General features: G+C 38.0%; 1 protein-coding gene across 1 annotated transcript in view; it reads left to right on the top strand.

Annotated features, from left to right (window-relative positions):
• The window catches only part of Gcc2 (GRIP and coiled-coil domain containing 2), a 41,395-nt gene that overhangs the window by 1,561 nt on the left and 14,782 nt on the right, over positions 1–25,052 (top strand). Inside the window, exons 3-18 of the mRNA XM_052744958.1 lie at positions 11–95; positions 1,132–1,199; positions 4,609–4,713; positions 6,016–8,457; positions 9,089–9,161; positions 11,602–11,702; positions 11,796–11,894; positions 13,195–13,314; positions 13,863–14,027; positions 14,267–14,371; positions 15,064–15,226; positions 18,970–19,070; positions 19,164–19,241; positions 19,994–20,131; positions 22,826–22,947; positions 24,685–24,861. Of these exons, the coding sequence (XP_052600918.1) occupies positions 11–95; positions 1,132–1,199; positions 4,609–4,713; positions 6,016–8,457; positions 9,089–9,161; positions 11,602–11,702; positions 11,796–11,894; positions 13,195–13,314; positions 13,863–14,027; positions 14,267–14,371; positions 15,064–15,226; positions 18,970–19,070; positions 19,164–19,241; positions 19,994–20,131; positions 22,826–22,947; positions 24,685–24,861 (4,142 nt within the window). The remainder of the gene's footprint in view (positions 1–10; positions 96–1,131; positions 1,200–4,608; positions 4,714–6,015; positions 8,458–9,088; positions 9,162–11,601; positions 11,703–11,795; positions 11,895–13,194; positions 13,315–13,862; positions 14,028–14,266; positions 14,372–15,063; positions 15,227–18,969; positions 19,071–19,163; positions 19,242–19,993; positions 20,132–22,825; positions 22,948–24,684; positions 24,862–25,052) is intronic.

The raw sequence follows: 25,052 nt of genomic DNA, 5'->3' as shown, positions 1-25,052 counted from the left end.
CATCTTTCAGCTGGAAACGTTGCCACGAGAAGATCTCATCAAGTTTGCCAAGAAACAAATGATGCTACTACAGAAAGCTAAAGCAAGGTGTACAGGTACTGGGTTTGAAATTACAGGGTTTTTGTCGTTACACTAACATGCCCAGCCTTGCAGTTACCTTTGAATACATAGAGAGAGAGGAGTATTTTTAACTGTAAAATGAAACCCTTTTTACTTCACATTAATTGTAAATTCTTCTAAACTATGTTTTTGTAGAGAAGTAGTTGAAGTGTCAAAGGCACAAAGTTTAACCCCACAGACATTCTTGTAAATTTGAAGTGTATACATATGCTGAAGTTGGTTGATTCACTATTTGATGCCTTTTTTTTTTTATTCCAAAAGGAAAATGATATTAGTATCCTTTGTAGTATGACTGGGGGAATTCTTGAATTCCCATTAACTTAAAAGTTTTAACTGCCAAGGTTTGTTTTCTAACCAGAACAGAACAAATTTATTTTTAGAAATTGGACCAGTTTGTAATCAAGAAAGTAATTTTTTTGAGAAGATGACCTAAGTTCCAGAATTAGATGTGTATTGATGAGATATTCAGATCAGTATACGTGTTTGATATGTTTAATTCTTGCTTTAAGATTATACAGAAAATATTTACAATAAAAAATAATAGAATGCCTAGGACATGCTAGAAAATTATCAGGATAGTTGGTCACAGTGGTGTACATGCCTAGTACACCACTTCTGCTACTCTAGAGGCTAAGGCAGAAGCATCAGTTGAGCCCAGGTTTTCAAGACCAGCCTGGACAACGTAGCAGAACCTCCACATATATGTGGATGAATAAGAAAAGACAGGAAGGGAAGAAAAGAATACAGATTCAAGTGAAACAAAATTGTTCATGTGCACTAAAGCGGGGTGGTGGATACTTAGACCATACTCTTCCCAATGAAAATTTTCATATTAAGAAAGCAAAAAAAGGAAGGAATACTATTATTTCGATAGAGTTAACAATCCTCCAAGTATTGACTTCTTAAATACATTCTAATTTATAGTCTTGGGATTCTTGTTAGAATGTAATTGTCAGTTTAGTAGTAATTATTTTCATAATTTTTGAACTAGAATTTTTTTTAATTATTTAGAATTAGACAAAGAAATTGAAGAACTCAAATCAAAACCTGTTGATGGAGGAACTGACGATATTATTAAGGTAATGAAACAGTTTTGTTAACTCATAGAAAATGTCTAGTAATAGATTTAAAAGTTCTTTGAGGACTGTGTGCCTGCTAGAGATGATCTTGCTTTTTTGTTCAGTCACTTCCTTGTTGGCCTTGATTTAACTTTTTAGTTCTTTAACTCACAATGAAGGGGAGAAGGGCAGAGAGGGCTATTGACTCATTTCAGACAAAAAGTCAGTCGCCCTCCTGCATTATGGGTATTAATTCCAGATCTTTCCTGCTCTGACCTCCTCAGAAAACTTGGCCACGTGTAGTACTTCAATGATGTGTGGATAGGTTTATACCATTGGATAGTGACTACTGACCCAGATTTGTAAGCTGCACTTCTAGCTGCCGGCAGTGGGGGTGGAGGGATCTTAAACCATTTCACTTGTAATCTCAACTCAGCTTGCCAGATCCCCACCACTTGGTGGGTTAGTGGCATCACCAGATTTTGCACCATTTAACTTTAGAGTTGTTTCCTATTTCCTTTATCCTCCACCTGTGACGGCCATCACAGACCTGTTGCTGCTTCAGGATATAGCTTCAGTGTGTCTCTTTCCATGTACATGGCACTCCTGCTCCCTGAAACCTCTGTCTACTGCAAGGAATGGCTCTGGCTGTCTCTAGATCGGTTGCAGTTCTGAAACTGGACTGTGACAGTGGTCCTGTGAATGTTGGCACTGCTTCCTTATGCTACACACCTGTTTGCTAGGTTACTTCGTCAAACTTCCTTACTGGATTAACAGCTCATTTTGATACAAGACATGTCTCTGTAGTTACCTAAGAATAATTACATAGAAAGTAAAAATAAATAAATTGAGACAGGGTATCTGCCTTCTGCCTCCTGAGTGCTGGGATTAAAGACATACACCACCATACTAGGCAAAAGTAAGTTTTCCTTTGATAAGTGGATAGTCCCCTTCCCTGTCTCTTTTGATTAGTTTTGGTTTGAAGTCTATTTTCTTGGTTATTAAAATGGCTACACCAGCTTGCTTCTTAGGTCTGTTTGCTTGGAATACCTTTTCCCAACTCTTTACCTGAGGTAATGTCTATCCTTGATGTTGAAGAATGTTTCTTGGATGCAGCAGAAGGATGGATCCTGTGTTTACATCCATTCTATTAGTCTATGTCTTTTTTTTTTTTTTTTTTTTTTTGGTTTTTCGAGACAGGGTTTCTCTGTGTAGTTTTGCGCCTTTCCTGGAACTCGCTCTGTAGACCAGGCTGGCCTCGAACTCACAGAGATCCGCCTGGCTCTGCCTCCCGAGTGCTGGGATTAAAGGTGTGCGCCACCACCGCCCGGCTAGTCTATGTCTTTTTATCAGTAAATTGAGACCATTGATATTGAGAGATATCAGTGACCAATGGTTGTTGATTTCTATTATTGTCTTGTTGTTGTTGTTGGTGGTGGTGGTGGTGGTGGTGTGCGTGCGTGCGTGTGTGTGTGTGTGTGTGTGTGTGTGCACATGCATGTACCTCCCTTCTTTTGATTTTCCTGGTGTGAAATTATTTATCTCCTATTTTTTCATGGTCTTAGGTTGCAGTTTTCCTTCTAGCATCTTCTGTAGGACTGTATTTGTAGGTATATGTTGTTTAAATTTGACTTTATCATGGACTATCTTATTTTCTCCATCTATGTTGATTTAAAGTTTTGCTAGGTATAGTAGTCTAGGCTGGCATCTGTGGTCTTTTAGAGTCTACAGCACATCTGTCCAGACCCTTCTGGCTTTTAGAGTCTCCATTGAGAAGTCAGATGTAATTCTAATAGGTCTGCCTTTATATTTTACTTGGTCTTTTTTTATTGTAGCTTTTAATTCTTTCTTTGTTTTGTATATTTAGGGTTTTGATTATTATGTGGCGAGGGGATTTTCTTTTCTAGTCCAATCTCTTTGGTGTTTATATGCTTCTTGTACCTTGATAGGCATCACCTTTAAGTTAGGAAATTTTTCTAAAATTTTGTTGAAAACATTTTCTGGTCCTTTGAGCTAGGTTTCTTTTCCTTCCTCTATACCTATTATTCTTAGGTTTGGTCATTTTATAGTGTCCCAGATGTCCTGGATGTTTTGTGTTAGGAGTTTTTTAGATTTAACATTTTCTTTGACCTATGTATCCATTTCTTCTATCATGTCTTCAGCACCTGAGTTTGTCTTCCATCTCTTGTCTTCTGTTGGTGAAGTTTGCCTCTGCAGTTCCTGTTCAGATTCCTAAATTTTTCATTTCCAGAATTCTCTCAGTTTGGGTTGTCTTTATTGATTCTACTTATACTTTCAGGTCTTAAACATTTTATTCATTTCCTCCACTGTTTGTATTTTCCTTAATTCTTTGAGGGATTTATTCATTTCCTCTTTAAGGACCCCTATTATATTCATAAAGGCTTGTTTGAGGTCTTTTTCTTATGCTTCAGCTATTTTGGAATATTCAGGGCCTGCTGGGCTCTAGTGGAGATATATTGCCCAGCTGTTACTGATTGAGTTTTTACACTGGCGTCTGGGTATCTGGGTTTGGGATGATTACAGGTCTAGGTGCTGATTTCTAGATTTGTCTTTGTTGGCTGAGTGTTTTGTTCCTTGGTTTCTGTTTCCTCTCTGGATTTCAGAGTGTGATGGCTGTTTTCCTGGCCTGCTCAACTGATGTGTTCACAGGGAATGCCTGCTGGTGTTAGAGACTAGGGTCCTGGGATGAGTTGGGGAAAGGGAGGTTGGAAGAGAAGGTCTTTGTGATCCTTTGGGATTGGATCAGAGAGGAAAGGGAGACCTCAGTAGGTTTCCTGTTAGAGAGCTGGGAATGAAACTGGGGTAGGGAGTTCTCAGGAGCAGTAGGATAGCTGTAGGATAGCTGTAGGTCTGCCTTCAGCCTGCTTGCTGCCCTGAGAGGACTGCCCTCGGGTAAGCAGGGGATGCCTGCTGGGGTTGGGATCTGGGACACAGCAACAAGTGCGGGGAGGGAGGTTAGAAGGGAAATACCTGTGGGATCCACAGGAGGTGGGAGGGGGCAGGGAAGGCTGCCACAGGGGTTCTGCCACAGGGGTTCTGCTCCAGAGCTGGGAGTAATATTGGGGGATTGGATCTGAGGGGACAGGGCTAGAAGAGAAGGTCTGTGGGCCACCTACCTGGTTTTCTGGGGTCCATCCATGGCCTGTGGGTTAGTAGGGGGTGCCTGCTGGAGTTGGGGGCTGGGAAAAAGCAACAGTTGCTGGAGTGAGGTTAGAAGGAAAAGATTTGTGGGACCCACAGGAGATGGAAGCAGGGGTGCGGGGAAGGCTGCCGTAGGTATTGTGCTGCAGAGCTGAGGATAAGGCTGAGAGATTGGGCAGGGCGGGGCGGGGCGGGGCAGGCAGGGGAAGCAGAGAGCAAGGCACTATTTTTTAGCCTCAGGCAAACAAATCATGTCATTCCAAAACAGGTACTCACTGAGCGCCTGGATGCTCTCCTTCTAGAAAAAGCAGAGACTGAACAACAGTGTCTATGTCTAAAAAAGGAAAATATTAGAATGAAGCAAGAGGTTGAGGTAAGACATTTAATGTGGGGTTTTTTGTTTTTTGTTTTTGTTTTTGTTTTTGTTTTTTTGTTATCTTACACAGAATAGTCATGAATTTTACAGCTGAATGGTATCCTGAGCATCTAATCTAGCCAGCACTTGGCTTAGGCAGGAAGATGTCAAGACCAAGGGCAGCCTGAGATACTTAGAAAGGCACTATCTCTAATAAAAGGAGCCAACAAGATGGCTCAGCAGATGGAGGTGTTTGCCTCCAAGCTCAGTGTCCTGCCCCTAGAACCTACATGATGGAAAGAGAAATCAGACTCCTACAAGTTGTCTATAACCTCCACACATGTGCCGAGGCATGTGCACACCCACATCATCGAAACACAATAGTGTTTTTAAAGGTATCTAATCCAATCTTAGCCCTTTATCACAAATGAAAGAGTCAGCTCTGGAAGCACAGGCCCATAATTCCAGCTACTCAGGGGACTAAAGGTATGAGACTCAGAGTTCAGGGCCAGTCTGCCCTACAGTATGAGTTCAAGGCCAGCCTGAGCAGCTTTGTAAGACCCTGTGTCAAAAAGTGAAAAGAGGAGTAGGGGTATAGCTCAGTAGTAGTGTTCACCTACATATGGAGGCCCTGGATTCATTCCCAGTTCAGCTAGTAATACTGAAAGCATGCAGTTATGCAGAGGTAGACTGACATTTTACGTTTTGCACCATTTAATCTTTCTTGTAGCCATGTCATTCTTCAATAAACGTCTTAAAATTTTGAATTTTTCACAATTCTAAATACTTTTTTTTTTTTTGGTTTTTCGAGATAGGGTTTCTCTGTGTAGCTTTGCGCCTTTCCTGGAACTCACTTTGGAGACCAGGCTGGCCTCGAACTCACAGAGATCCACCTGGCTCTGCCTCCCGAGTGCTGGGATTAAAGGTGTGCGCCACCACCGCCCGGCTTCTAAATACTTTTATCTGTTCAGTTTTAGGATATTTAGTAGCAATTTTTACTTTCTTGTCTGTAAAGTTTAAGCTTATTTTCTCTAAAATGTCTTTTATTAATCTGTTCAGGAGCTATAAATTAAAGCCTTTTAATTTACATAATGTATTATCTTTAAAAAGATAGTTACATGCAGAGGTTTCCTAGTTGTTAGTTATTTCTTTAAGTAATAAATTTTGTATTGATGATAATAGTTCTACTTAAAGCAAACCCTAAACAAAATCTCATACTCTAGGCATATTCTGTTCATCTCTTTTCCCATCTAGTTAACCCTTTCATGGAGGCAGAGATTTCTTTCATCTTTGGCTTATTTGTGCTTATTTTTGTAATAGGATTCTATAACTAAACTGGAAGATACACACAAAGATTTTGAACAGTCACACAGAAACTATGTAAACGAAATTGAAAGCCTGAAAGAGGAATTGGCGGCAGTGCACTCAGAGCACAGTAAAGACAAAGCCAGCTTACAAAAAGAACTGGAAGAAGCAGTAAATAAACAATCAGAGCTTTTAGAGCAGCTTAAATCTCAAAGTGACTCTGAAAAGAATGTTAAACAACTACAAGAAGAGATTCAGAACGTTACGGCAGGATTTGAAGAACAAATTTTATGTCTACAAAAGCAGTTAGAAGCTACCAGTGATGAAAAAAAACAAGAGATTATTCATCTCCAAAAAGTCATTGAGGAGAACACTCAGCACTACCAAAAAGATATTAATACTTTCCAAGAAGAGATTTTGCAGCTGAGAGCTGCACACAAAGAAGAAGTTAATGAGCTGATGTCTCAAATGGAAGCATCAGCTAAAGAACATGAAGCAGAAATAAATAAGCTAAAAGATAATGGAGTGCAGCAGTGTGAGGGAAGTGAGAACAGTCAGGAGAAAGACCATTGTGAATCGGAAAACTTAAATGAGGGCGCCTCAGATGCAAGCCAGGAGAACCAAAATTGCACTGAACCCTTACAAGAAGATACTTTGGCAGAACAACCAGTGTATGATAAAGTCAGACAATTGGAAGAGTCTTTAAAAGAGCTGGAATCTCAACACAGTATCTTAAAGGATGAGGTGACTTACATGAATAATCTCAAGTTAAAACTTGAAATGGAAGCTCAACATATAAAGGATGAGTTTTTCCATGAACGAGAAGACTTGGAGTTTAAAATTAATGAGCTGTTACTGGCTAAAGAAGAACAGGGCTATGTAGTAGAGAAATTAAAATATGAGCAAGAAGATTTAAATAGACAACTTTGCTCTGCTGTGGAACAACATAACAAAGAAATACAGCGTCTTCAGGAATTCCATCAGAAAGAAATCTCTGAACTCAGTGAGACATTTATGTCAGGTTCAGAAAAAGAGAAATTAGCATTAATGTTTGAAATCCAGGGTCTTAAGGAACAGTGTGAAAATCTACAACATGAAAAGCAAGAAGCAATCCTAAATTATGAGAGTTTACGAGAGATGATGGAAATTTTACAAACAGAACTAGGAGAATCTGCTGGAAAAATAAGTCAAGAGTTTGAAACAATGAAACAGCAGCAAGCATCTGATGTTCAGGAGCTTCAGCAGAAGCTGAGAACTGCTTTTAAGGAAAAAGATGCTCTTCTTGAAACTGTGAATCGCCTCCAACGAGAGAATGAAAAGTTATTATCTCAACAAGAATTAGTACCTGAACTTGAAAGTACCATAAAGAGCCTTAAGGTAGACAATGACATGTACTTAGCCAGTCTTGGTCAAAAAGATACTGTGTTACAGGAATTAGAAGCAAAGATAAGTTCCCTTGCTGAGGAAAAAGGTGATTTTATAAGTAAAATGAAAACTTGCCATGAAGAGATAGATAATCTCCATCAGAAATGGGAAAGGGAACAGAGATTGACCATAGAACTCAGGGAAGCGGCAGAGCAAACTGCCCAGCACAACAGTGAACTCAGACAAAGAGTAGATGAATTAACAGGGAAACTAGATGAAATATTAAGAGAAAAAAGTCAAAATGACCAAAGCATTATGGTTCAAATGAAAACTATGACTGAAGACCAAGAAGCATTGTCATCTAAAATCAAGTCTCTTTATGAGGAAAATAATAGACTACATTCTGAAAAGGTCCAGTTGAGTAGGGATTTGGAAACTCTTCAGTCCCAAAACAATTTTGCCCTTAAAGAGCATGTTACTGAATTAGAAGAAAAACTCCAGTTAATGGTTGAAGAACAGGATAACTTAAATAAACTGTTTGAAAATGAGCAAGTTCAGAAGTCATTTGTCAAAACTCAGTTATATGGCTATCTTAAACAAATGGAGCCAAACATTTTAGAAGAAAATGAAGAAGATGTTGTAAAAGTTCTACAAGCTGTGGGTGAATCCTTAGCAAAACTAAAGGAAGAAAAACATAACTTGGTCTGTGAATATGATGAGAGAGTATTAGAATTAGAAAAAAAGATTCAGGGCCTTCAAGAAGAGAGTGTAGTTCAATGTGAAGAACTTAGGGCTTTACTTAGAGACTCTGAGCAGGAAAAAATTCTTATAAGGAAAGAATTAGAAGAAGCCACATCAACAAAAGAGGCCCTGCAACTTGATCTTCTAGAAATGAAGAATACTAATAAAAAAACAAGCCTTGAAAATCAGAGTCTTTTAGCTCAAGTTGAAGAATTATCTCAGACATTGCACAGCAAAAATGAAGTCCATAATGAAAAGGTTCTTGTAATAGAGCATGAAAACCTAAAGCTGTTGCTGGAGCAAAGAGAATCTGAACTACAAGATGTGAGAGCAGAATTGATACTGCTAAAGGTACCGCTATTTTGAGTTTTATTGATTTGAAGAAATCCTTAGTTCTGGTCACAGGGTGTAAAAATATATATACATTAACATTTTTGCAGTCTGAAATCAGAAATAAAGTTTTAGCATTTACACTCAAGTGACAGATTTCTAGCAAATGAATTAAGCACTTTGATGTGGTATGTCTCAGTCAAATGTGACTAGTCATCAGCAAACTAACCTAAGGAAAAAAAATCAGAATTTCCCTCAGGACACAGTGTTTTTCTGTTTGAAAGAACACTGTTTATCAAGAAAATGAGCTATAACAGTATTCCATTTTAGTTAAAAATGTAAAGTTCTCTTAGAAATTGTGAAGTTACGATAAGCAATGACATGTAGTCATTTCTTTATTACATATGTATTTGGTGTGTGTCAGATTATGCATCTTGACTTTGGTATTATTTTAGTAAAGGCCATAATCATAATAAAGCTAGTATTGCTTGCTCTGTCAATAGAAAACAAAAATAACCAAATCAGTATTTATATGGTTTCTCTTGGTAAAGGTTTTCTTGTGGTTAAAATGATTGCAATTTTATTGTGGGTAATTAAATGAATTCTGGTTTAGGGGTTTTTTGTTTTTTGTTTTTTCCCCTATAAAATCTAGGATTCCTTAGAGAAATCGTCTTCTGTAAAAAATGATCAACTCTCATTGGTAAAAGAGCTGGAAGAAAAAATAGGTAACTATGGTTTTATATATGTTGTCACCATTAATTAAATATCTTATTAGTGTTAAGATAGATTGAGAAATATCGTTTCAATTAATGAGTTATTAAATACACAGTAATTAGCTGCCTTTTCCTCATTCACCAATTGTCCTCTGCCATCTGTTTGCCTTCTCTCTAAATGCCACTTTCTGTCATTTAATCCAGAGAAAAATGCTGTTGTAACTCTGTCCATAACTGATTGTGTGAATTATTTTTGGATTTTTTTCATCCACTTAGACATTTTGAGTACTCGGCTGTTCTATATAATGGCAATAGCAAGGCAGGCAAGGTCCAGACAGTATGCTCAAAGAACTCATTAACAGGACCATGTTAAGTCCATCACTAGGTATGGACAGGAGACAGTACTGGTAGCATAGAACGTAGCCTGTTTTAAGAAAAACATCACTTCCATTGGGTCTTGAAGAATGAGAAGTATGATACAAGAAGAAAAAGTACTGTAGCAAGAAGGAACAGCAGGTGCTTATCTGTTGATATTTTTATACCATCAAGGAACCCCAGAAATTTCCCAAGGGGGTAGCTCATCATAAACTCACCAGTGCAGTGCACAGAGGAGTTAAGCCTTTCTATGTATCCATTTGTTCTTTTTTGTAACTTCATGGACTAGCCCTTTTGTTCCTGTTGAAAGCTGAAGAAATAAAGACTAAATAAATGTTGTATGATGTGTCCATCATTCCTTGGTTTAGTACCCAATTAGATTGGGGAAAGGAGAATGGAAGAGTTCAGAATGGCTCCTAATTTTCTGTCAAAGATGGTTGAAGTGAAGTAGGATATTCAATTTTAGACTAAATTTAAATACCATTTCAAGTGAGTTATTACATAGAATGATACATAAATCTGGACTTGGGATAATTAGCTTAAAGGTAGAAAATGCATAGTCAAATTACGGACATAAAAGGCTAAAGGTTGAGATCCCCAAGGTAACATAGAAAGACAAGGAGCAGGGTGGTGGTAGCATATACCTTTAATCCCAGCACTCGGGAGGCAGAGGCAGGTGAATCTCTGTGAGTTCAAGGCCAGCCTGGTCTATAGAGTGAGTTGCAGAACCACAGCTATTACACAGAGAAACTCTGTCTTGAAAAAAGAAAAAAGACAAGGACCAGAAACAGTTCCCATCTTTAAATGTCAGAAATAACCAAGGGGATTGAAAAGGAGCAACTAGTGGGTAGGGAATCATTTAACAAAAGTGCAAGTTAAGCTATGTGCAAGTAACAGACATGGCAGAACCTTCAGCCAGGCAGATGCTGCTGATGTCATGAGTGCTGACAGGTACCCATTGAGTTAAGCACACAGAGGACAGTTTCCCAGTGTGCTGGGGCCAAGGCTTGGTTGTAGTGGGCTTCTAGAAAAACATGGCGAAGAGAAATTTGAGGTTATATACAGGCAACTCTTTGAAGAATTTTACTCTGTAAGAAGAGCACTGTGTTTTGTTGTTTGTTTTGTTTTAATGGGAAAACAAGCATGTTTGCAATATTTTACCTCCTGTTACATCTCTCCCCTGCCCTCTTTAGATTCTATTATTTATTCCTGATATACTGATGATATATTTCATTTTGTTACTACTGTATGTGTATGATGCATGTGGCTGTGCTTGCCACACCATGTGTGGAGGTCAGAGGTCAACTTTCAGGAGTTAATTCTTTCCTTCCACTGTGGGTACCAGTGATAAAACCCAGGTCTCCAAGCTTGCACAGCAAGCATGTTTACCTGCTAAACCATCTCATCAACCTTGATGATATATTCTTGTTGCATTTATAAACCATTGAGAAGAACAAATCCACTGGAAAGGAGGAATTGCTGTTTTGATGCTTGAACAGGAGCAGAGAGGTGTGATATGTATGAAACATGGAAGTGTGACAGTGACCTTTGCTACACGGTGCATGATACATGGGTGCACCCAGACTAATAGGTATGAGCAGAACTCTTAACCACAGTTAAGAAAAGATAACAGAAGTAACATACTAAACTCGAGTTTGACTAGAAGAGGGAGTCAAATAGGGTGAAGGATGAGAAGTTTACAGGCTTGATTTAGAGGAGGACTATGCATGGCTACTTCTATCTGCCTTACATCTTTCCTGCTTGTCTGATTTATAACCACCTACAATCTGCTCGTACTCAACGTCGAGTCCTAAGAACTCCAATTCCTAGGTACTTAAGAAATGGCTCTGTAAAAATGAACTATTAACAGACTTAAAGTTTGACATAATTTACCTCACTTGGCTAATGAACAATTATGGTTTCTCTTTACAACGATAAATAAAGTTCTAGCTCCTTAACGTTAAGTTCAAGCTGCATATTTTGTGTCCAAGAATAAAATCATTTATAGAGTTAAGATGAGTAATTTCACTATTTTTTCTTTTGACTTCATGTATAGTCCTTTCATTTTCTATTTTAGAAAGTCTGGAAAAAGAATCCAAAGACAAGGATGAGAAAATAAATAAGATAAAACTAGTTGCTGTGAAAGCAAAGAAAGAACTGGATTCCAACAGGAAAGAGGTAAGCCCGGGTACAGCACAAGATTTCAGAATCCTGTGTTGTGGAAAATCAAGGGTTTCTGTGCATGAAAAATACTCGCTGTGTTTCCAACAGGCCCAGACGCTAAGGGAAGAACTTGACTCTGTCCGCTCAGAAAAGGACCGCCTGTCCGCTTCTATGAAGGAGTTCATTCAAGGAGCAGAAAACTATAAGGTAAAAGTTACAGTAATAACAGGCTTTCTTCATAACTAATAGGTATACTAGAATTATAAAACTTGTACATAAAATACATTGTTTTTTTCCCAGCACTCGGGAGGCAGAGCCAGGCGGATCTCTGAGTTCAAGGCTAGCCTGGTCTACAGAGCAAGATCCAGGACAGGCACCAAAACTATACAGAGAGATCCTGTCTCAAACAACCAAAAAAAAAAAAAAATTGTTTTTGTTAGTGAAATAGAAATGTCCCTGGTTTTGTTTTGTTTTGTTTTTGTATAGTACACATAGAAGGTTAGTCTTTGGTTTTATCTGGTTTTTGTTGTTTTTAGATAGAGTTTCACTGTATTGCCCTGGCTGGCCTAAAACAAATCCATCTTCTTCCCAAGTACTGGAACGAAAGGCATGTGCCACCACACCTGCAAAGTTAGCCTTTAAATTACTGTTTCTTAAAAGTAAAATCTATTTTGGGATTTCATCGTAATAAAATGTAAGAAAAAGATGGTTGTTGTGATTTAATATTTTCACAGCCAAGTCAATATACCTAAAACTCCAGATAGAACTAGCCGGAAAGTAAGTAGGAACATAATTACTTGGAGGTAATATACTAGGTAGCCTAGGAGAGTAGTAACAGCAGAATGGGAATCTTGCCAGTTATTCCCATTCTGTTCATTTGCCAACTAAGTTTAATATACCATGCAGATCTGCAAACAGAAATAAGTGAAGAATGAGATATTTGAGAAAAATGTAATACGTCCAGTCCTTATTACACTCTAAACACCAAAATAAATTCTGTATGTATGAAATATTTTTTAATATCTAAAACAAATTTCTCAGCCCTTTACTGACTTCTGGAACCAAATACTTTTTCTGAACTTAAAAGCAATTTATGAATTTACAAAGTAAAAAAATTGAAAGATTAAACTTACACCTGGTTTAATTCTGGAAAAAAATAGTAAATTATGGTATTGTAAAGTGTAAAAAAACAAAATTCAGGCTACACTGAGAAACCTTGATTCAGAGGAAACAAAAAACAGGGAAAATCCTAATGTAACTGACCCATGATAGATGAATAAGCTCATATTTAAACCTTAAATGTGTTTTTAATAGATTTATAAAACCTTATATATTAAGGATACTAATCTTTTGTCATGCTGCCAAATGCTAGTTTTCTCTTTTATATTTCATATTCAATGTTTTAAGAATCTCAAATGTACTCTTAAGGGATCAAGATGTCTTGATTATATGTTCTGACCTAGTGAATGCTTCCTAACTTAAAGTTAAATCTTGTCTTTTATTGAAGAATCTTTTGTTAGAATATGATAAGCAGTCAGAACAGCTGGATGTGGAAAAAGAACGCGCTAATAATTTTGAACATCATATAGAAGACCTTACCAAACAATTAAGAAATTCAGCTTGTCAGGTAATTGCAAATTGAATAAATTTAGACAAGAAAATTATAGTAAATACATTTTAATCTCATTTTTCTCTTGTATAAGAAGTTAAACTCTAGTCAGAAGAAGAAATTCTTTCTCTTTCACTTTTCTGTGTTTGGTGAAGAATTTGACTAAATAGCTAACATACCCTGTTTTGCTTAACCCTTTCTTACTGTTGAATTGTGGGGGTTGTGGTGGGTTTTTTTTTTTTGTTGTTTGTTTGTTTGTTTGGTTTTTTTTTTTAGGAGCACACCTAAATGTGCTTAAAGACTTCTGCTAGCCTCAGTCCACCAGGATTTGGTTTTGGGTTTTTATTTCTGCTTTTCACTCTATGGAAAGTTTGGAGGCTTTCTGACTTGTGAGACTTTCCAGATCAAGATCAGCAGGGATTGTTTTTAATCTTATTCTTGACTTAACAGTAATTCTGTGGGGTCGACTGTGAAATCACTTTTCATACTGTGCTAATGTTCTCAGTAGGCATTTCATCTGTATATGTTTCCTGTGTGCTCACAGTAATGAGTCATTTGTATTCTAGTATGAAAAACTAAATTCAGACAATGAGGATCTCCTGGCTCGTATTGAGACACTGCAGTCTAATGCCAAGTTATTAGAAGCACAGATTTTAGACATTCAGAGAGCCAAAGGAATAGTAGATAAAGAGCTGGAAGTTGAAAAACTTCAAAAGGAGCAGAAAATAAAGGTAAGAATAACCCTGAGACTTGTTCCCATGTATACAGTGGCAATTGAAACACATACTGCTTGAATGAAGAGTCCTGCTGGGTACATTTATGAGTTATACCCTAGTTAATTCCTTAATGTATGCCAACTCTACATTGGAGAATCTGTCCTAAGCTGTGTTTTTTCTGGGCATATAGGTTTTGTTTTTGTGTATGGGATGTATTTTATACCACCTAATACTTGTGGGTCGTTTAATTTTAGGAACATGTCAGTGCTGTAAATGAGCTTGAAGAACTCCAACTCCAATTTGAAAAGGAAAAGAAGCAGCTTCAGAAAACCATGCAAGAATTAGAGCTGGTGAAAAAGGTACAAACATTATCTCCAGAGAGAGAACTCAGTGGCAGAGTGCCTGCCTAGCATGCCTAAAGCCCTGGGTTTGATTCCCAGCACCTCCGAAACAGGTGTTCATAGAACAGCATAATTCATACTATTGCAGTTCTATACACAGGAAAAATATTTTAAGTATTGCTTATACCACTAAAATAATCCTTTATAAATTCTTAGCCTCAGTAAATTGAAACCTGAACTTTATTTCTCTAAACAATTATCTGTTCAGAAGAACCTAGGCTCATGAGTTTTATTTCATTTTCTATGTGTGATTGCAGTATGACACATGAAGATTTAAATAATGTCAAAGCTTAAAATTTACTTTGGATTAATTTCTCTCACTTTTTCAAAGAGTATTCTGAAAAAGGTATTATGTTACCTAAAATATTAATATTTCATAAATGAGAACGCCATAAGACTAGAACTACACTAATTATGGCTAAATAAAGTTAGTCAAATAAAATGCAGTTCAGAAAGTTGAGTTTTAAACTGCTAGAGAATACTTGATGAAATCAGAACTATAAACTGTTGAGCTTCTCATTTCCTCATTACTTACATTATGTCTATACTACAGGAAAATGTATTAAAATCTACTTATTTTATGTCATGATTTTAGCAGTTTCACAGATTAGTTGCCCTAGTAATATGTAAGTCTTTCATAAAATGTGCAGGATGCCCAACAAACCACGTTGATGAATATGGAAATAGCAGATTACGAACGTTTGATGAAAGAATTAAATCAAAAGTTAACAAATAAAAACAGTAAGATAGAAGATTTGGAGCAAGAAATAAAAATTCAAAAACAGAAACAAGAAACCCTACAAGAAGAAATGAGTAAGTAAAACAATTCACTTTACTTTATAGCTCAACGTAAGTCATTTATTCATACAAGCCAGGCAGCCAGCTTTCCTGCCTGCCTTTTGTTTTTGTTTTTTTGTTTTTTTTTCTTCTCATAGACAGAGTCTGTGTAGTCCTGGCTGTCCTAGAACTAAGTCACAGAAATCTGCCTGCCTCTGCCTCCTGAGTGTTGGGATCAAAGGTGTGCACTGCCACAGCGGCCATTCATACAAGCCGTAAATCACCAGCAGATGTGACTCACAGTGTTCAAATTGTTAAGGACCAGAGGCAGGTCAAACCCTTTACCATTAAGAGGTTAATAGTCAATGTAATGCTCAGTGCAAGGTACTTGTCCTATTTGTTCATAGTTTATTGGTCATCAGCAGATTGGGAAGATTTAAATAACAATGAAACATTCCTTTTTAAGGTAACTGTATGGATTTCACCCATAAAAATACGTTCTGACATTAGCATTAAATACTGTAAAGTTCCTTTTAAGCACCTCTGAGTGGCTTCTCACAAATTGAAGTTATTTTCTTGGTTTGAGTAATTTCAAAATACTTTTTTAGTGACTGCTCCTTTGACCCTTCAGTCATGTAGAAATGTGTTGTTTACTTTCTAAATATTGAAGGGATTCTCAAATATTCTTAGTGAGTTCCAATTTAAGTGCTTTGCAGTTACAGTACTCTGTGGTTTCTAGTCCCTTTCAAGTGTTGAGTTTGGGGTTTGGCCTGGCCTGTGATCTTTCAGTGATTTTTCTTTGTGTACTTGACAACAGTGTCATTGTGTACTAGTTGTTGAACATCATTTAGGTCTTGTCAGTTGGCAGAGAGATTTAGCTCATCTGATTTTCAAGTCGTATGATTTTTCTCTCTTCTGCTTCTGCAACGTACTGAGAGAGCTATGTTGAAATCTCAAACCATAATTGTGGATCTCTTTCTCTCTTCTCAGTTCTGTCGCTTTTTTGTTTCATTTATTTAGAAACTCTAGTGTTGGTTACATTCACACTTAGAATTGTTATGTATTCCTAATGATTTGATCACTCTTACTGTGAATGTCCTTTTCTAACCCCAGTGTTTACTAATACTTACACTATTCCAGCCTTCTTTTGATTGTAAGTTACATTTGGTTTTTATCAAAATGTCTTTACGTTTGGCTTTTGTGGTATGCTCTCTGCCACAACCCCTGGTGCTGAGGATTGAACTCAGAGACTGACCTAAATCCCTTATGTGTTCTATATTTTACATAGATGTTTTATTTTTAATTGTATGTGTGTCTGTCTGTCTGTCTGCCTATATATATGGATATAATAAGCATGTGAGTGTAATTGCCTACAGTGGCCAGAGGAGTCAGATCCCCTGGATACTGGAGTTACAAGCAGTTGTGAACCCAACTCCAGATAGCCTTATAATTGGGTCTTGCTTTTTCCTCCAAACCAAGTCTCTGCTATTGAAATGTTTGAGCTACTTTTAGAGTGATTGCCTACGAAGTCTGTACCTTGGTAATAGTACTTGTCTTGTTCTTGGTTTACTTTTCCTTCTTTTTTAAAACATTATTTTTGTAATCATTTTATCCTTTTTACTGATTTGCTGTACTTTAATTTTGGTAATTTAGAGTTTTAGTTTACATCTTGAGTTTATCATTGAGTACCTTTAAGTAGTAAATGTCACTTCATGGAATAGAGTTTCTGGAATTTTCTATTAGTGTGTCTTCATATTCACCGATCCATAGTATCTAATCTTTAGTCTCATGTAGTGAAAAGTTCACTTTAGATATTGAGTGGCATTTTTAATCTCTAGAAGTTCTGTTTGGTTCATTTGTTTAGATTTTCTATTATGTTAATATTTCCCTCTAAATCTTTGAATATATTTAATACCTGTTTAATGTCTGTGCATGCTAATTCCATCATTTCTATAAAATACGGGTCTGTTTCTGTTCATTTCTTTTCTCCTACATCTGCATCATATTCTCTTCCTGAATCCTTGTGCGTTCACAAAGGGTCTCTTCACTCTGACTGGTAGCTAGAGAATGGTCCTAGCCCTTTGTGAAATCTAGAGTGTTCACATTACAACACTGCTCTTTGTTCTTTTCCTTGCAGTTATTCGTGTCTCAGCAAGACCAATAGCTGTTTCAGATTCCCACTCTTGCATCATACTCTACAAGTTGCTCCCATGCACAAAGCCAGGACAGGAAGCATACTTCACCTTCTTTACCATCTCTCCAGGATCACAGTCCTCTACTATTTATTGTTCAAATGTCTGGGTGGGAAAGGTGTTGTTGTTAATCAGCTGCCTAATTGTTTATAACAAGAAAGTTTAAGTCTAGGCCCTGTTACTCCCTCACGACCAGAAGCAGAACTTCCATAAAGTCCTGTGAAGTGGCTACCATGCAGTAAGACTTTAGATATGTAAGTGAAGAGGAAGCAGTATAAAGGGAGAGGCTAAGGTAAAACCACACAGTAAAATCAGATAAAAGGCCAATCCCTGAGGAGCTGCCAGTGTCTCTCTGTAATCTCCATAAGTGTGTCAGAAAGCGTCATAGAAACCAGAAGCGTGATCAGAAACTGGGGGATGTTGCCATAGCAGTACAGAAGATCGTGGAGGACTGGGCTAAAGAGTTATGGTAAAGAAGGAAGCCTCAGAAGTGTCCTAAAGGGGGTCGGGGTGCAACCACATGGGGGCTTGCTTATTACTCTCTCACGGATAAAGGGCTATACATTTTTCTCTGCATGTGATTTTACCACAGGGATACATCTCCTTTCTGAACTTCTCCCTTTCCTGCCCACTCTGGAACAACCATGGAATCCTTCTAATCCTAAATGCTTCTTCTCCTGTGAAATTTCCCTCATTCACATTAAATTTGTATAACCTTTGATCATTGGTCTTTTGTTCTTGGTTTTTGCCTTTATCATATTTTGATCTGTGCCTGAGTGAGCACTCTTTCGTTAACAAGCATCCCACAAAAATGGTATTGCCTCTGACTTGCTATCACAAAAGCAAATGCCCACGTATGTGCCTTCTGCATGATACAACCGTAAATACACAGTACCCTGTGTGGTGCTTTTTATATTTTGTTTTGGTGGTTTTCTCGAGACAGGGTCTCATATAGATTAGGTTGGCCTCAAACTTAATATGTAGCCCAGGCTGGCCTTAAACTCATGATCTTGCCTCTACCTCCCAAGTGCTGGAATTATAGGTATGCACTATTATACTCAGCTTTTTTTAAGTATTTTTAGAAAGTACTACTGCCAGATGTCCACTAAATATTAGTATGCTTTTATTTAAGTGATATATACTTAAATATTTACAAATGAACAGATTTGCTTTAAAATAATCCAGTAGATCAAAGGTTTGTACATTTTTTATAATGGGCCAAGTAGTAAATATTTTGACTTTATAAGCTCCATTGTCCCATTGTGGCAAGCTAATGCAGCCACAGACCATATCTGAATGAGGGAGCCTGTGTGTTCTGTTTTAAACTATATTCAGAAAACTAGTCGGTGAGCTGCATTTTGATGAACCTGTCAGGGTGCAATAAGATTGGCTGTGTGTTGTTGGTGTTTGAGGTGGGTGATTGACACAGAAGAATGCATTGTCAGATATGTTTGAAAAGCTCTGCATGAAGAGATAAAATGAGTTTCGTGTAAGTTAATATGAAGAAAAAAATTGTCACTTGTGTGTCATGTTTACTAGTAACAATCTCTTTTATCTCTTTCTGATGAAATTAACTTCCTGGGCTAGCTTCCCTGCAGTCTTCAGTGCAGCACTACGAAGAAAAAAACACCAAAATCAAGCAGCTGCTTATGAAAACCAAGAAGGAACTGGCAGATTCAAAGCAAGCAGTATGTTAATTTCTCAGTACCGTATTTTAGTAGTACTTAATTTAGAGTTGTGAATCACTACTGTTTAACTTAACCAGGATTCTCATTCTGTAGGAGACTGATCACTTACTTCTCCAAGCATCACTAAAGGGCGAGCTAGAAGCAAGCCAACAGCAAGTAGAAGTCTATAAAGTAAGAGTTTTAAATGTTTGAAAAGCTTTTTCCATGTTGAAATAAAGTGCCACGTAGATGGGCTAGAGAGCTGGTTCAGCAGTTCAGGATACTGGCTGTTCTTGCAAGGGACCCAGGTTCAATACCCAGCACCCACATGGTGGCTCACAACCATCTGTACTTGTTTGTCTCTCCCCCCATTCCAGGGAATCTGATGCCTTCTGCTGGCCTCCATGGGCACCAGGCACACATGGTACATAGACATAGTTACAGGCAAAACATCTATTCATATAAAAAATAATAGGATTTTTTTTTTTAAAGAAAGAAAAATTTCTATCAGGTAAAAAGTTACCATTTTGGAATACTTAGAAAGATTACTCAACATTTTGAAGAAGCAGAAGCAGTAAAGTTTAGTAATACTGCCTAGCTCAAGCTAGATGACCATCATGTATTTGAGGATCTGTAATAGTCTAGAATAGTGCATATAAAATAAACATGGCCCAAAACTTCATCTGAATCCTCTAAAAATACAATTGCAAGAAGCAATATATGAGGTGGTCGAATATTTGCTGTGTTTTTTTGTATAATGTCTGGTGGTATTTAATTAAACATTAAATATGTAGTCTTTAATTGTGCAGATACTAGTTTAATAAAAAAATAAATCAACCAGATAGTGAGAAAGCATTATTCATGCTGTCTCTATTTCTGATGATAATTATATACCTGAAAACAATCTACCACTTAGTTGTGCCATTTAATCTGTCTCTCCCCAGATTCAGCTGGCTGAGATAACGTCTGAGAAACACAAAATCCACGAACACCTGAAGACTTCTGCAGAACAGCACCAGCGCACCCTGAGTGCATACCAGCAGAGGGTGGCAGCGCTGCAGGAAGAGAGCCGTACTGCCAGGGTGTGTCCTTCAAGACCCAAACCACCGGGATTTCCTTACTGCGGGGCCACGCTCCCCTTAGCAGTGTTCTGCAGTTAAGAGCACTTAGCAGATGCTCTAAACCCAACAGCATGACAGTCTGACATCATTGGGGTAGTGGGGGGGGGGGGGTAATTACATCTGTGTGAATGTGAGCACACATGTACCACCATGTATATGTGGAGGTCAGGGGTCAGTTTTTGTGAGATGGTTCTGTACCTTGTTGAGACAGTGTCTCTCTTGTTGCTGCTGCTGCACTTTGTCCGCCAGGCCAGCTGGCCCTTGCACTTATGTCTCTGTCTCCTCATTTGCTCTCTGAGCACAGGGATGGTAAATGCATCTCTGATCTGGCTTTTTTTTAAACATGGGTTTCAGAACTCAAACTCAGGTTTTTCAGGCTTGCACCGCTAATACTTTAGCTGTTAGCCATCTCCCTAGCTCTTACCAGCATTTTTTTTTTAAAAAGGAAAACCATGAGTACACTTACCTTACTTACATTTATATTTTGCAATTTATATGTGTAAAAATGTCACATATTTACTTAAAGAAAAAGACTTTTGAGAAAGCACTGCAGTTTTTTCTGAGGTTTAAATAATTGCAGCATTCTAATAGAATGGCCATCGGGCCTACTTCCCTGGCTTCAATATACAAAGCCTTTAGTTACTTACTGTGGCTTTGTCAGAGTTCTCTCTTTTACCCTAAGTGATCGTGAAGGTAATGTGGGGTCTAAAGATCGCTTCAGAAACACACGATTTGACTTTCACCACTGTGTATTGAGAGCCACTGGTAGCAAAAGTCCATGGGAGTATACAGCAGTGACAACTAGAGTTCAGAAGGTCAGCCTATCAGAACTAAGGGTTCTGTTAGAGGAAACCATCACGCACGGCGTTATGGAATTACTGCCTTTTGAATGAACTGGCTGTCTCTTGTTGTAAACTTCTTGTGCAATAACAGCTATGATTCTCCCCATTTACTGTGCATCTCCATGTTACGTGTACATGTAATCTCACGATTGCATCTCAATCTTGGGCACAGCTTTCCCTATACATTTGGGGTAATTGGACAACTGTCCCCAGCTGTGTTTATTTTTCCTTAACATAAATCTGGCCAGGGCCATTCTCCGGACAAAAGTATTTCAGCAAAGATACCTTTTTCCAAGGACAAATGCAGAGAAATAAACATTAGCTCATCTCACCCACAGATAGAGAAAAGAGCCACTAACAAGTAAATCCTCAACTCCTTACCTTCACCCCAGGTTATTTACACAAGACCCTAACTTAAGAGATTTACTGCTCATATTCCTAGGATGATGTTTTAGTCATTTGCCAGATACTGAGTTAAGGCAGTTACTTCCCACTGATCCAAGGAGATTGCCTACAAGGCCAGAGAGGCAGTAGGTGCCAAGCTTCTTTCTTGTGCAAATTAAGTTATTCCTCCTCAGCCAGGTGCTATTCCTAGATTTTCTCCTCAGCAATTACTCTGACAGAGGTCGCTTAGCCACCTAGCATATGTCCCCCTTCCTATCAGAAAGCAGCTGCAGCCGGGACAAGCGGGAAAAGCGGCGCCAAAGACAGTTTACTTTCTTGTGATTTATTGACCCCTAACATTCTACCTAGCCATTTCTAGATTATAGTTTGAGCATATAAATTCCCTAATTGATCTTAGCCTTTAGTTGACCCTACCAGAGAACTCCCCTTTAGTCATTCCCCTTTTGGGTTGTAATTGGAAGCTGACAATTAATTGCTTTATGAGTGGGTCCTTATCACCTCTCTCTGCGACCCTGAAAAATTCAAGCCTCACATTGCTTTACCATTTATATACTGTGTGGGTATATATACTGGTTCTCTGAGAGTACTGGGGAGAATTGATGGAGAAGAACAAAGATGAGGACAGAGAAAGAAAGAACTAGATAGACATGGGAAAGGACTGAGAGGTAAGAGAACAGAAAAGAAACTGTAGATAGAATTGACTAGAGAAATAAAGCGAATGGACTAAAGAACTCAGTGTGCTTACATTCGTTGAATATCCCTCAGATTAGAATCCTCGACTGGTTGTTAGACTCTTCCGCAGACCCTGGGAGCAAACAATATAGGCTGGACCTGTTTTTGTTTGTGTTAACTGTGTACTGAGGGTGAAATTCAAATGAATAATGGCTCTGAGAGTCGATTTTTCCTATTTATAGAAAGAGAACATATCATAGCTTAAAAAAATGATAAAGTAATAGAAGCAAACAGTGTCATCATAAAATTTGCCAGTAATAAGTTAGTCCGCTGTGGTGGAAACAGGGAGTCGGTGGTTTTAAGAAGGGTCAGGCCAACAGGACTAGGTTTCTGTTTTGGTTAATTCTGGTATTTTGGGGTTTTGTTTGTTGTTAGTTTTATGAGACAGGGACTCATTCTATATCCCATACTAACCTGGAACTCAGTGTAGGCCAGGCTGGCCTCGAATTCATAGCAGTCCTCCTGCCTCAGCCTCTTGAGTTCTGAGATTTCGGAGATGAACCACCATACCCAGCCCCAGAACTCCTTTCAGTAGAATCAATAAAAGCTAAAATGGATATAAGCTATTTTCTTCATTTTCATAAACAGAATTTCTTACTTCATTTCATTAGCCTCTGAAAGGACATAGAAGGATATGTCACCGTGACAGTTTTCTCTCTCTTTTAAAATGTTCTAGGCAGAACAAGCTGCTGTCACCTCTGAATTTGAGAGCTACAAAGTCCGAGTTCATAACGTTCTAAAACAACAGAAAAATAAATCTGTGTCTCAGGCTGAAACTGAGGGAGCTAAACAAGAAAGGTAAGGTTTTTCCCATACAAATACAGGTTGATCCCCAAGTTGGTTAAAAGTCTCATTTTTATTGCTTTTGAGTGGAATTTTAGGTGTGATTACCAGTGAGCAGAGAATTTCTTGGTGTCACCATATTTCTAGATAATTAGGAAAGTACATACCAAGAGGATTATTGCATACTCTAAGGGATATTAAAGTCACAGTGAAGCCAGAATGTGGTCTGTGAGCTATAGACTCTTGTCTTAATAAGACCTGGACATAGTAAAAATTTAGGCATTAACATTAAATTTACATTATGGTATTTATGACCACCTCATTTGATCTGAACAGTATGCTAATACTAGTTTAAAATTAGCATCCAGATCCATTTTGTAAATGTTCAAAAATATACCAGGAACAAGAGATGGGCTGGGTGTGGTGGCGCACACACCTTTAATCCCAGCACTCAGGAGGCAGAGGCAGGCAGATCTCTGAGAGTTGAAGGCCAGTCTGATCTATATAGTGAGTTCAAGGACAGCCAGGGGTATATAGTGAGACCCAGTCTCAAAAAGAGATGAGGGAGGGGGAGAGGGTTAGAACAACCTGTGGCGTGTATGTGTTGATTTTGTAGTAGAGGTTGATTATTTATACTCTTTATACCTGCTTTTGGGGCTTAGAACAGGACTAATGGTCCTGTAATGTTTGCATTCTGTTACTTTTTGTTTAGGAGTCCATTAAATATGTGTCTGTAGTCTTCTATATGATGAGATACTTTCTTTACCCACAGCTATCATAAAGTATTGATACACTTAGTAAAAATATCATTTGTAAGAACCATTTGCGCATACCTGAATCTTGAGTTCAGACTACTTGAATGTGATACTTTAAGTTCCTTCCAGTGATTTATACTTTTTTTAAACCTATTTTTTTCCCTTTTTTTTGGAGCTGAGGATCGAACCCAGGGCCTTGCGCTTGCTAGGCAAGCGCTTTACCACTGAGCTAAATCCCCAACCCTTAAACCTATTTTTATGAATTGTTTTATTAGAGCTTCTTGTGGATAAGACTTGTCACCTTAGAGAATGTCACTCCCCCCAAGATATATCCGTTTTTTATACATCTTTTAAGGAACTAATAATGTATGCATTATGGAAGAGTTGTGGGTTTTAATTATTTCCACCAAGATTTTATTCTGATTCTAAACTGACACCTTCCTTTATTTGAAGTATGGTCTTTCACTGTATTTTGAGTTCACATCCCATTCTCATAACAGCTGCCATAGAACTGTGTGAAATTGTTTTTTAATTAATGATAATCCTATAACATTTAACATAGCCTAGTCTGATACCATATGAAGTTCTATTTCATTTTAATATGGAATTTTAAACTCAGACAAGCCCAAGCTTTGTGATCCCAGCACTCAAGAAGCTGAGCCAGGAGGATTGCCACAAATTCAAAGCCATTTTGTGCTCCATAGCAAGTATTAGGCTAGCCAGGGCTATATAGCAAGACTCTTCAACAAACAAATTAATTAATTAAATTAATAAACCCAAGAGAGATTTTTATAAAATCTATAGTGCCTGATGATTTACAATCTGTATAGCATCTTTTAAAATTTCTTTTAATTCTAGTCTTGAATTCTTGTGATATTTCCTTTAGAATCATCCACAGTAAAAAGAGTATGTCACTGAAACAACAAATATATTTGAAGCCACAAAATGAGGTTTCCCTCTATCACAAACATTGTTAAATTATTTATTTCTGTTTTAGGGAACACCTGGAAATGCTGATTGACCAACTGAAAATCAAGTTACAGGACAGCCAAAATAGTTTACAAATCAGTGTATCGGAGTTCCAGGCGCTGCAGTCTGAGCACGACACTCTGCTGGAGAGGCACAACCGGATGCTGCAGGAGACCGTGACCAAAGAGGCCGAGCTTCGGGAAAAGTAAGGCTGCCGGCAGCAACCTATGCTCTTGGTACCTGGCAAGCAGCCTGGGTCACTGTGCTCCTCCCTGGGATTTCAGTGAGGAGTCGGAGCCTACAGAGGCTTGTAACTTTGCCTTACCTACCACCAAGCTTCCCGTTCGGACTGGTTTTATATTTAGTGTTATTGAGAATAGCTAACATTTATCTACT

This window comes from Peromyscus californicus, unplaced genomic scaffold (assembly GCF_007827085.1).
Source record: "Peromyscus californicus insignis strain IS unplaced genomic scaffold, ASM782708v3 Scaffold_19__1_contigs__length_69161282, whole genome shotgun sequence".
NCBI classification, from domain to species: Eukaryota; Metazoa; Chordata; class Mammalia; order Rodentia; family Cricetidae; genus Peromyscus; species Peromyscus californicus.
The sequence above is the reverse complement of the archived record's forward strand: the minus strand, read 5'-3'. Positions and strand labels throughout refer to the sequence as shown.